This window comes from Sinocyclocheilus rhinocerous, unplaced genomic scaffold (genome assembly GCF_001515625.1).
Source record: "Sinocyclocheilus rhinocerous isolate Xijiao unplaced genomic scaffold, SAMN03320098_v1.1 scaffold1247, whole genome shotgun sequence".
Taxonomy (NCBI): domain Eukaryota; kingdom Metazoa; phylum Chordata; class Actinopteri; order Cypriniformes; family Cyprinidae; genus Sinocyclocheilus; species Sinocyclocheilus rhinocerous.
The window spans coordinates 73,446-85,359 of NW_015630573.1; the positions used below are offsets into that span (position 1 = coordinate 73,446).

An 11,914-nucleotide genomic window follows, 5' to 3' on the forward strand; every position below is an offset into this window, starting at 1 on the left:
GTGGTGTTCGGCCAATCACAATGCACTGGGTCAGCTGGCCAATCAGAGCAGACTGCGCTTGTCGGAAGGAGGGACTTTGTAGAAAACGAAGCGTTGAGAGAGGCGGGGCATAGAGGACCTACAATAATGTACAGTATTTGAAAAATAATGTGTTTTTTGAACATTAAAGCATGTCAGCATATTCTGTTACACCAAATACACAGAATAATGATCTTTAAAAAAGCATCATATGACCCCTTTAATGAAAACTTCAGACTCCTCCTCCAAAACAAACGGGTTTATGTACGGTCTACCTGTCAAATAGTTTTTTTTTTTTTTAAACCTTCTGGCATCAAGTCTAAAAACCTGTCAGAGTTGCAGACAGGTGGTGTCAACATTTTTGTAATTTTTGTTTTTCTCTAACCAGTGTTTCTATATCATTCCCCTCTCCTTCTCTCCTTTAGTCTCCACACTCATCTGAGGAGGAGCACCGTCAGATGGAGGAAATTCTGCGTTTGGAGCGAGAGATTGAGCGTCTACAGAAGAAAAAGGAAGACGGTGTGTCTATGCTATGTGAGAGCTCAAGACAGGAACTCCGCTTGCGGCGTGATGCTGAGGTCCTGCGTCAGAAAAAAGCTGCTTCTCGTGTCGCTACTGAATTCCTTGAACTGCTTGACACTGGAGGCCCAGGCGCCACTGAGGAAGAGGTAGATGAAGGCTTCCATGCAGAGGAAGAGTGCATACCACTTCCCGAGTTCCCTCCTCCAGTGGAAGGTCCAGTGGATCAGGAGATCTTAGGCACTCTGCCACCTCCTCCTCCTGCCTTTGCAGAGGGCACGGTGGCCCCATCTGCACCTAACGTTCCACCTGGGGCTCCTCCACCACCACCTCCCCCTCTCCCTGGCGAAGCCAAAAAGGAAGTTGGAAAGCCTGAAGGGGCTAAAACAGTTGTGGATGGGAAAAAGGAGGGAGAGGATGTGGATCACACCAGCAGGCTGACTGCAGCAGAGTCTATGCCAGACACAGAGGAACCCATCTACAGTGTGCCTGGGGATGGCGAGTCGGACTATGACCAAGACGATCTAGAGGACGGACAGAGCAGCATTGCGGCGACGGACACAGAACATGCACGCAAGTCCACCTGCACCAATGCAAGCCAGGAGTCTTACAACCGCAGCTCAGATTCGGTGAGTTACACAGAGAACACGTCCACAAACATAAAAAATGTGTCCAAATGGACATGTACAATGTACTTCCCACAGTGTCAGATTGGATCTTCATAGTGGTAGACCCATTAAAGGGACAATTCACAGTACTATTCCTTCAAGTTAACTTGTGTTGGGTTCACATACAAGAAACACATAGTGTATAAACTGTAGTAATCATAGAAAGACAATTTCCTTACTTATTCTTCTTCTAGACCGAAATACTAGATCAAAATTCCTAGATGTCCCTCAAATTAGGTTTTGTCAGGTGTAGCTCACTACTGAGTACATAACATATTTGTCACCAAAATATGGTTAAGTAGGTATGCACACTCACACACAGACCATTCACTCTTTCTGTTTCTTTTTCAGTATGCTGACAGCGATGATGAGCATGATGGGTACGTGGACACAGATGAGGAGGTATCCAACGGTAAAGTCAACATCTTGAATGGGAATGGACCTCCGTATTTCCACAGTTACCTTTACATGAAGGGTAAGAAATCAAAGATAAAATCTGTTTACATGAAATAAAGTCCCTAATGCTGTGGTCCTCAATCTTTTTAAATTCAGTGCCCCCATTGTGAAAGATAATATTCAAAGGGCCAAAATGTGCTCATTTTCACACTTTTCAGACGATATATTAAAATAATAACATAATTAATAATAATTAAAACAAATTACATAATTGTAGAACGTTAAATAAAAAATAGAGCATGTCATTAACAATTCCAAAGTCATGGGTTTGATTTGCAAGGAATGCATAATTTGGTTAAAAACAATAGACATCAAATGCAATGTAAGTCACATTGGATAAAAGCGGCTACCAAATGTGTAAAATTTATATTCATTAATAAACTTTCCATGACTTTTCCAGGAAATCATTCATATATCCAAGTTTACCAAGACTTTGAGAATCATGTTTCTTAAATAAATTTTTTTTAACATTGAGAATGAATTAAGATAAGAAGTAAGATGCAAGTTTACATCTTGATTTTTAGCTTTTGGGGCTTATTTTAAAGCTTGTTTTGTCATATTTTAAACCATTTAAAGACATCTTGAGGCCCCATTGGAAGTTTGCTGTGATCCCCTAATGGGTCCCGGTCCCCTGTCTTAATGTTATTGAAATGCCATCTCTTAAAAATGATAAAACAGCTGGGACAATGTTGTTCTTGACCTGATGATGTATAAAAGTATAAATCTTCTTTGTCTCTTGCGTCTCTTCCACAGCTGGCTTGATGATCCCGTGGCGCAGGCGTTGGTGTGTTCTGAAGGACGAAACATTCATGTGGTTCCGCTCTAAACAAGAGTCGTTAAAGTCAGGCTGGCTGTACAAGAAGGGCGGCGGCCTATCTACTCTCTCTCGCAGGAACTGGAAGATGCGCTGGTTCGTTCTGCGTGACTCCAAGCTCATGTACTTTGAGAATGACAGTGAGGAAAAGCTGAAAGGGACAATTGACATCCACTCAGCCAAGTAAGTATGAGACAAATAGGAAACAGTATTGTGGTATCATTAGGTGTCTATGTCAGGTAGGAAGACACTTTTTGTGATTAGTGATTGATCAGGTTTTATCAAGTTTTTTCCTGTTTTTAGGGAGATTGTGGACAATCATGAGAAAGAGAATGCTCTGAATATTGTGACAGATGAGAGAACATACCAGGTGTTTGCAGAGTCACCGGAGGATGCCAGGTATGTTGACACCTTTATGTCTAGGCCTGTGTGTTTTCTGTAATTGGACCAAACTGCTCTCCCTCACTCTGCACGCTTTCTTTTGCTCTCCTTCTCTTAGTGGCTGGTTTACCGTTTTGAGTCGGGTCCAAAATGCCACCCCAGAGCAGCTGCTGGAGATGTCCCATGAGCAGGCCAACCCAAAGAACGCTGTGGTTAGTGTCTTCACACTATGTGCATTTTCACCATTAAACCTCCTTTCAGTTTTGACAACTGGCTTTGCTCTCTTTCTCTCAGGGCACACTGGATGTTGGGTTGATTGATTCAGTTTGTGCTTCAGACAATCCCGACAGGCGAGTATCATCTTTGTTACAGAATACTAAGAAGAAAACCAACTGCTGAAATTACTTACAGCAATTGAAGCTGAATTGTGTTATTTTTTTCTTCTTCTATAGTTTCAATATGATTTCATTTTGCATTCCCATTTGCTTCAATAGCAAAATAAAAAATCCACAACAGCGTTTCTATGATCTTCCAAAAGAAGAACAAAATACTGATATGTTAATTACAGTGATTAAAAGAGAGAAATTTGCCATCACTTCCTCAGCTGTTATAGTTTCATGTAGCAGTGTTAATTTTTTGTGATTTAATGACAAGGTAATATAATGCAAAGTACAGTGTTCTAAATGTATGAAAAAAAATAAATAAATGAAAATTTAAAAAATACTTTGCTACATTTACATCAATAACTGGGGAAATGTATCATCACAGTCTATGAAAAGGGTCCATTATGAGTAAGCCACTTGTTGACTATATCAAAATATTAATATTTTAATGCTTATGTCATGCTAATGGCACAGAAGTTACACATTTCACCTTTAATGTTTGAACTAAATATCTGAAGATAAAAAAGTGTATAACGTTGCCATATTTATCTGGTGCTAACACAACTTCTGTTTCCTTCCAAACAGACCTAATTCATTTGTGATCATCACAGCCAATCGTGTGATCCACTGTAACTCAGACCTGCCGGAGGAAATGCATCACTGGATCAGTCTGCTGCAGAAACCCAAAAGAGACTCCAAGGGTGATGGACAGGAGTTCCTGGTCAGAGGTGTGTTATTCATCTTTAACAGCGTTGTAACCTGAATTTAGTTACCAAATGAATTTTATTTATGGTTGATTAGTTATTTAACATGTCCATGAGTATTTGGATTCAAATTGATAGGACAGTATATATTTTAGGTTCTGTAACTGGTCACAATTTGCTTAAACTGTGTGTGTCTGTGTGTTCTTTTGTGACACAGGATGGCTGCACAAGGAGATGAAGGCAGGAGCCAAAGGTTCTGCTCTCAAACTGAAAAAGCGCTGGTTTGTCTTGACTAACAACTCTCTGGACTACTACAAATCTTCTGAGCGCAATGCATCTAAGATGGGCACCCTGGTTCTGAACAGACTGTGCTCTGTTGTCCAGCCTGAGGAGAAAAAGTTTAAAGAGACAGGTGAGTATGATATGATCGTGATATGATGTGAGTATGATATTATTAAAAGTATAACTTATGCTTCTTGAGTAAGTAATAGAACAGAACAGGAATGTCCATACCATAGCTATAATTATATCAACACAGAGGAAAAATATATTTGGAATCACTTTTAGAATTTTTTTTTTTTTTACAGCTGATGAATGTTAAAAAACATTGATGCTCAATGAGAAACCACCAGACTTAAAGAGCTCAAGCATTTAAAGTGGCAGACAACATATATGTAGTGTATGCTTATAATAAACAACATTATCTTCCTAATATAGTTATCGTTATAGTTGAATAGTTCATATTCTTGGTTCACAATTAAGGAAGCAAAAAATAATTGTTTGGAACTGTTGGGAAGCATTTGCTGTATTGATTGCAGTCTGCTGTTGACAGCAAATACAGAGTGTATTTGTAAAGCTAAAAAACGATTTATTTATAATGCAAGTTTTTAATTTGTTGGTTATATGTCATTAATTTTGCATTTATTTTAATTATTTTATTTAATTTTGAAATTATGAAGATGTTTTTCTTTTTATGAACTAAGATACACGGTGACGCTGATGTCTGGTTACACTGCAGGTTACTGGAACATCATAATTCATGGGCGTAAACATTCATACCGTCTGTACACCAAGTTGCTGAATGAAGCCATGCGCTGGGTGTCTGCCGTTCAGGGCGTCATTGACAACAAGGTGCCCATTGAAACACCCACCCAGCAACTCATTAGGGACATTAAGGTAATTAGTTTTTAAAACGTAAGTCTGTTTTTTGCACTCAAGGTTAGAATGGATAAAACTGTTGTCTAATAAAAATGGTACATAAATCTTGGCCTTTCCTTTTACCTTTTCTGACATTTGTGTAGGAGAACAGTGTGAACTCTGAGGCTGTGGAACAAATGTATCGAAGAAACCCCATTCTGAGATATACCCAGCATCCCTTGCATTCACCTCTTCTGCCACTACCATACGGAGAGGTCAGCGAAAGCTGTGAGTATCGTCCATCAGCTAAATCACTCAATTTGTTAACCTATTTCCTATTTGTGCAGAGATGCTTCTTGTATTTTCATCTTCCGTCATCTTTTTTTTTTTTTGCAAATCATCTCTCTCTCCTTCTTTCTGCAGTGCAAAAGGAGAAGGGTTATGGAAGCCTGCAGGATGAGGCTGTGAAGATCTTTAACTCTCTTCAGGAAATGGAGATAGTTTCAGACCCTGTCGCCATCATCCAGGGCATCCTGCAGACCTGCCACGATCTGCGGCCACTGAGAGACGAGGTGTACTGTCAGCTTATCAAACAGACCAATCACGTGCCCCAACCCAACAGCCCTGCAAACCGTGCACACTGGCACCTGCTCACCTGCATGAGTTGCACCTTCTTGCCCAGTCGCGCCATCCTGCGTTACCTCCGATTCCACTTGAAGAGGTAACCGAGAGAGATGCTCATTAAATAACCTCTTGGAGTTGAATAATGGTTATATTTCCATTTGACAAACACTATGTTTTTTGGGTCTCTGTCTGTGACTAATCTCTCAGAGTTAGAGAGCGCTACCCTGGCACTGAGATTGAGAAGTATGCCCACTTCATTGGTGAGTCCCTGAAGAAGACAAAGACCAGGGAGTATGTGCCCTCTCAGGAGGAGATCGCCGCCCTGCTGAACAGACAGGAAATGACAACTACTGTGTACTGCCATGGAGGAGGGTCTTGCAAGATATCCATCAACTCACACACCACAGCTGGAGAGGTGAGAAGAAGAGAAAGAGATGTTATCGAATTTATTAACATCATTTTAACATTTCTGCTTTGAACTGTATAATGAAATTACAGCATGTTCTGCCAATTAGGATGAAAGTGACATCTTTTTTGTGCTTGTCTTTGTCAAGGTGGTTGAGAAGCTGATTCGTGGTCTGGCAATGGAAAATAGCAGGAATATGTTCTCTTTGTTTGAGCACAATAAGGTGGCGAGTCGGGCCATAGAAAGTCGTGTAATTGTGGCAGATGTGCTCGCAAAGTTTGAGAGGTAATGAACTGTTCATATGGTCTATGTTGATTAGATGATTTTGAATGAATGGTTGCTCCATTTCTGTATTTAAAACTGTCTATAGCATCTATAAAACCTATATTTCTGTACATGTTATCTCTGTTGGCTTTATGACTGAGGGTCATCTGCACTGCTTTGCTCTTCCAGGTTGGCAGGTAGTGAAGATGAGGAGGAGGAAGGGCCCTGGAGGCTATATTTCAAGCTCTATTGCTTTCTTGATGTGGAAAGCATGCCCAAAGAGGGAGTGGAATTTGCCTTCATGTTTGAGCAGGTAAAGTAATTATTTCTATTTTGTAGAACCATTATAGAGAACTTTTTCTATTGATTCACCCATTTAAAGCACATAGACAAACCACTTGTCAAATCATTAGCATTTTCTACAATAAAAAATAAATAAATAGAACAGAAGTGAAGATCTGTTTTCCCCCTATCTTCGTGATATAGCATGATTGGGCAACTTAGACCAGTGGGCCCTGATTTGAGCACCTCTGTTAGAAAGTGATTTTTCTCTTTTTTCACCATCTCTCTTAGGCTCATGAGAGTCTCATCAGTGGTCATTTCCCAGCCCTTGAGGAAACCCTCCAGCACTTAGCAGCCCTGCGACTGCAGTACATCCACGGTGACGTGGCCCGTACGCCCTGGAGCCTAAGCAGCGTCTACCCTGTTGGACGACTTCGCACCCGCATACTCCAATCCACTAAAGCAGGGGGTGCTGGAGTACCCGGCGCTGGTATAGTAGGGCCAGGAGGTCACACTTTAGAACGCCGGAAGACCAACTTCCTAGACGGGACGCTGAGACGCAGCTTCAAGACGGGATCGCTGAAGAAACAGCGTGTGGAGGAGGAACAGATGTTGGAGATGTTTGTAAAGGAAGAGATGTCGGCCACACTGACCAGCGTGCTGGAGAAATGGAGCCGTCTACAGGGCATGCCTCAACACCAAGCCATGCTCAGCTACATGACCATCATCAAAGAGTGGCCGGGATACGGGTCCACACTGTTTGATGTGGAGGTATAAATCTTTTCTTTAAGGCTGAGAGCATCCCTATTATAATTTTTTTAAAATCCCACCTCAGGTCCAGAGTATCAGGGCTACTACCTCCTATCATAAATATATGGTTACAGCCTTGTAAAATAGCAATATAATTATCATTAGTAACCCTAAGCCAAGCCCTAAAGTGCTATGTTATTTCAAACCTGTCACAATACGTTTGAAACTCTTATACTAATTATATATGTTTTTATTTCTCTGTCTGCAGTGTAAGGAGGGCGGCTTCCCTCATGATCTGTGGCTGGGAGTCAGTGCTGAGAACGTCTCTGTGTACAAACGGGGTGAACCCAAACCACTCGAAACTTTCCAGTATGAGCACATCGTTTTCTTCGGAGCACCTCAACCCAGCACATACAAAATCATTGTTGATGAAAGAGAGATGTTCTTTGAGACGTCTCAGGTAATGCACTTCTGTGCCTCTGTTATCAGTACTGTGTTGGACAAAATGTTGTTTAATTGCTTGTTTAAATGGTTGTCTTTTGAGGATGTACACCACTGTCCAAAAGTTTGGGGGTCAGCAAGATTTTAAAATGTTTTTGAAAGAATAGTCTTAGGCTGGATTAATGTGATCAAACATACAGTAAAAAACAGTAATACTGTGAAATATTATTACAATTTAATATAGTTATTTTATATTTGTATATATATATTAAGAATTCAACTTTATTCCTGTGATGCAAAGCTGAGCTTTCAGCATTTTCGTTACTCCAGTCTTCAGTGTCATATGATCCTTCAGCAGTTATTCTAATATGCTGATTTACTGCTCAAAAAAACAATTCTTATTATTATTAATGCTGAAAAAGTTGTGCTGATAATTTTTTTAGGATTCTTAGATAAATAGAAAGTACATCAGAAAGAGCATTTATTTGAAATAGAAATCTTTTGTAAGATTTTAAATGCTTTTACTGTCACTTTGATCAGTATAATGCATCCTTGCTAAATAAAAGTATTAATTTAAAAAATACTGACCCCAGACTTCTGAACTGCAGTGTATATAGTGTGCAGGCAGGCATTGACATTACACTCATTGTGAAAGCCCAACCTGTCAAGTCTTATGTAGCTGTATTTTTGTTCCCTCAAATCACAAGTTAAGTGACCACCTTGTTCTCACCAAAACTGCTTCACAAATTAAATAAACATATCATAACATATATAACATAACATATTGTTTTGTTCTGTGCTTCAAGGTGGGTGAAATCACTAAGATCATGAAGGCATACATCAACATGATCGTCAAAAAGCGCTGCAGTATCATGTCCATCACCAGCAACAGCAGCGCCTGGATGAGGTGATCGACACCAACCAGCGCCCAAAGTGTCCAGGAACACAATGTGATGAAAGTGAAGTATACTACTGACCGTTCTTGATTGCAGAATGAGAGCAGAAAAGAAACAGAGACTTCACCCTTCCAACGATTGAACTTAACCTACTGGAATCCCCTGTATACCTGTCCTAAATACAACAGCACATGTTTATTTAGTATTTATCGGACCAGTTTCACCTTTACGAAGCACAACAAAGCCTGGTAACCTGCTCACCGTTCCCTCCCCTCACTGCCAGCACCCTGACTGATGACCAAACTTATTTATTTCCTTGTCTCTTCTTCTCCATTTCATTCCCTTCTCTCTACCCTCAGTGATGTTGTACCTAACCAACAACCACCTACGACTCCATTTACCGGTAGTTTTACAGAGGTGTGTATATTGTGCTTGTGTGTGAGATCAGAGTTTGTGCACACACACATACAGAGCTATTTTGTAAAGCCATGAGAGAGCAGGAGGAGAAAGCTATGCGTTAACATTACCATTCATCTCAATGGCAGCTGCTCCGCTGGCGCAGGACACCCCAGAAGTATGCGGTTTGAATTCTGCAACCTTTGCTCATGGCCGCTCAATTTCACATACAGGTTTTTTTGAGCCAATCCCTTGAGCCATAAATGCCATGTGACTTGAGCCGCAGGAAAATGACATCATGGCAGCTCTGATTGGCTGATGGCACCAAAAGGAACATGCAGCATGATAAAAAATCTGCTATGATATAATGAAATGTGTGCAATTTATATGTTGCTTCTTTGTGCCCTCAAAAGTGTAGTTACAAAATCTACCAGCAGAGGCCACCTGGAGTCAGTCAGCCAATCAGATCGCAGTATATCTGGGGCCGGCAGTATGTGGATATCAGCAGCGACTGTCTACTCGTTTGTAAGACTGTTCACACATTATCAATGCAACATCCTATTTTGTATTAAATGCCAGAGTCTATAAATACATATGCTGAAGTGTTACATTTGATACTGTCTAAACTATTTGTATTTACAGTCATTACAATGTTTTCCTTTTTTTGGGGTTATTTTTGCCAGCGAAACAAAGCTTGTGTAATTTTAACTGTACCAAGGCACAAAAGCATACCCATTTTGACCAGTTTGGTTTCCTAAGCACCTCTATTCACTATTACAGAGTTCGGATAATGGTTATGAAGTGTTATGCAAGTAGAGCCAGGTCTGCCTGCCCAAAGCAAGCAATGAAAAGTACTGTATTAGGCAACAGCAGTCAAGATTCAATAAGCATGTATTTGTACTGTTTCAATACGTATAAGTAACAGTAATTGTGAAACACTTACACTTATTCTATGATTAAAGCACTTAAACTGCTCAGAGCTTGACATTTGATGCAAAATTATGGGCCCACAGTATGTACAGTAAGGCTACAGATCTTATTTACATAAACTATCATTCAAAAGTTTGGGCTCAGTAAGATTTAAAAAAAATACTTTTAAGCAATGATGCATTAAATTGATCAAAGGTGACGGTAAAAACATTTATAATAAAATATTTCTATTTAATATAAATGCTGTTCTTCTGAACTTTCCATTCATCAAATAATCCTGATAATAATAATTCCTTGAGCACCAAATCAGCATATTAGAATGATTTCTGACAGATCATGTGACACTGAAAAAAGAAGAAAGAAAACCGTTCATTTAAATTGTAATAATATTAAACAATATTACTGTTTTGTATTGTATCTTGCAGCAAACTTTTGAATGGTATATATAGTCCTTGCATACATTTGAAATCTCATTAAACTGTATAATGTCATCATATCTGACTGCACAGAAAAACCAGCACAAGCTAAGACAAGTGGGTCTTTGAATTAAAAAAAAGGCTTTGCATATAAATCTTATGAGGATGTATGTAGTTTGCTGGCATGGTCATTATACACATTTACTTGCCTGGGAAAGCCTCAGATTCTTTAAAGTGCATTTTGACCAACTGGTGGCTAATCTTACGTAGCTGCATATCTTTTTCCTCAAACCACAGGTGAAGTGACCATCTTGTCTTTAAAAGAACTGCCTGACAAATGACCATAAACAGCTCATATTAAACAGACATTAAGACACATTCTTAAAGTTTACGATTTTGCTCTTCTAAGAATTTTTATTTCGGTTTCTGGCATTTTATCATTGCCAAAGCAGCCTTTTTGTGTTTCATGTCATGATGGAGCTCTGCTAAGACTGTTACCAGAGTGGCCATGCTGCCAGAGAGATGACAGACAGCAGACATAACAAAGATTTAAATGGACCGTAACACCAAAAAACATCATCCACTGACTCTCGATCAACACAGAATAAGTCCAAGTATGCCTGTTGTTTTTCTTTATGTGAGTATAATCCTGCCACAGTACCTGTGTAATTTTGCTGTTTGATATGCAACTATATTTGTCAGTGTTTTTTTGTGAACGTGTATGTCTGAATTTAATGATGAATTGAAATAAGGATAATGATGATGGAATATGATGAAGATGTTTCGGGAGCTATGTGTATGGGAAGTTCTATTATTATTGTTATGATTATATTTATGAAACAGAATGGGAAGGGGTGGGTGAGGGTTTGGTGTATTTATCTGTTATGATGGTGTTATTGTTGATAATTGGAGAAATTAAGGTGTAGGTTTACCCTTTCATGCTGATCTCAGATTTTTTGGAGGCTTAGATCAGCATTAAAGGGCTGCCAACGCTGTGAAGAAATGGATAGAGTTGACTTGTCATGAATAAGTGGAGAAGATTTGATTTGGCGGTGTGTTGAAGTAACAAACAGTGTATGTGTTGATGTTACTGAGTGTGTGTAAGTGTGTGCGTTAAGAGAAGGTGGTGTCAGAGCAGCCGAGAGGTCTCAGGTGCTACACTTTGCCTCATACACACATATTAACACACACATGCTCACACACAAAGATCAACATAAAACATGCACACAGATATAGCACGGTTGGTTCTGTCTCTCACACATTCACACTGGGGTCTTTGCTCAGCTGCAGGCAGCCAGTACAAGGCCTGAATGTAATTTCTTCATTGCCATTGTTATAAAACTGTAAATTATTGCTTACTCAAAAAAAAAGAATAATTGTGCTTGTTAACATATTGAGAGAGAGAGAAAAAAATGTTTTCTTTTGTAAC

At 39.6% G+C, this 11,914-nt stretch overlaps 1 protein-coding gene across 1 annotated transcript in view; it reads left to right on the top strand.

Moving 5' to 3' along the window:
- Positions 1-10,176, top strand: part of LOC107740578 (unconventional myosin-X-like) — a 55,818-nt gene extending 45,642 nt beyond the window's left edge. Inside the window, exons 24-40 of the mRNA XM_016553042.1 lie at positions 444-1,166; positions 1,557-1,680; positions 2,415-2,658; positions 2,779-2,874; positions 2,975-3,068; positions 3,151-3,206; positions 3,825-3,967; positions 4,161-4,355; positions 4,962-5,119; positions 5,245-5,368; positions 5,504-5,801; positions 5,912-6,119; positions 6,259-6,395; positions 6,564-6,687; positions 6,948-7,427; positions 7,675-7,866; positions 8,654-10,176. Coding sequence (XP_016408528.1) covers positions 444-1,166; positions 1,557-1,680; positions 2,415-2,658; positions 2,779-2,874; positions 2,975-3,068; positions 3,151-3,206; positions 3,825-3,967; positions 4,161-4,355; positions 4,962-5,119; positions 5,245-5,368; positions 5,504-5,801; positions 5,912-6,119; positions 6,259-6,395; positions 6,564-6,687; positions 6,948-7,427; positions 7,675-7,866; positions 8,654-8,758 — 3,501 coding nt within the window. The 3' untranslated portion in view covers positions 8,759-10,176. The remainder of the gene's footprint in view (positions 1-443; positions 1,167-1,556; positions 1,681-2,414; positions 2,659-2,778; positions 2,875-2,974; positions 3,069-3,150; positions 3,207-3,824; positions 3,968-4,160; positions 4,356-4,961; positions 5,120-5,244; positions 5,369-5,503; positions 5,802-5,911; positions 6,120-6,258; positions 6,396-6,563; positions 6,688-6,947; positions 7,428-7,674; positions 7,867-8,653) is intronic.
- The last annotated feature ends 1,738 nt before the right edge of the window (positions 10,177-11,914 follow it).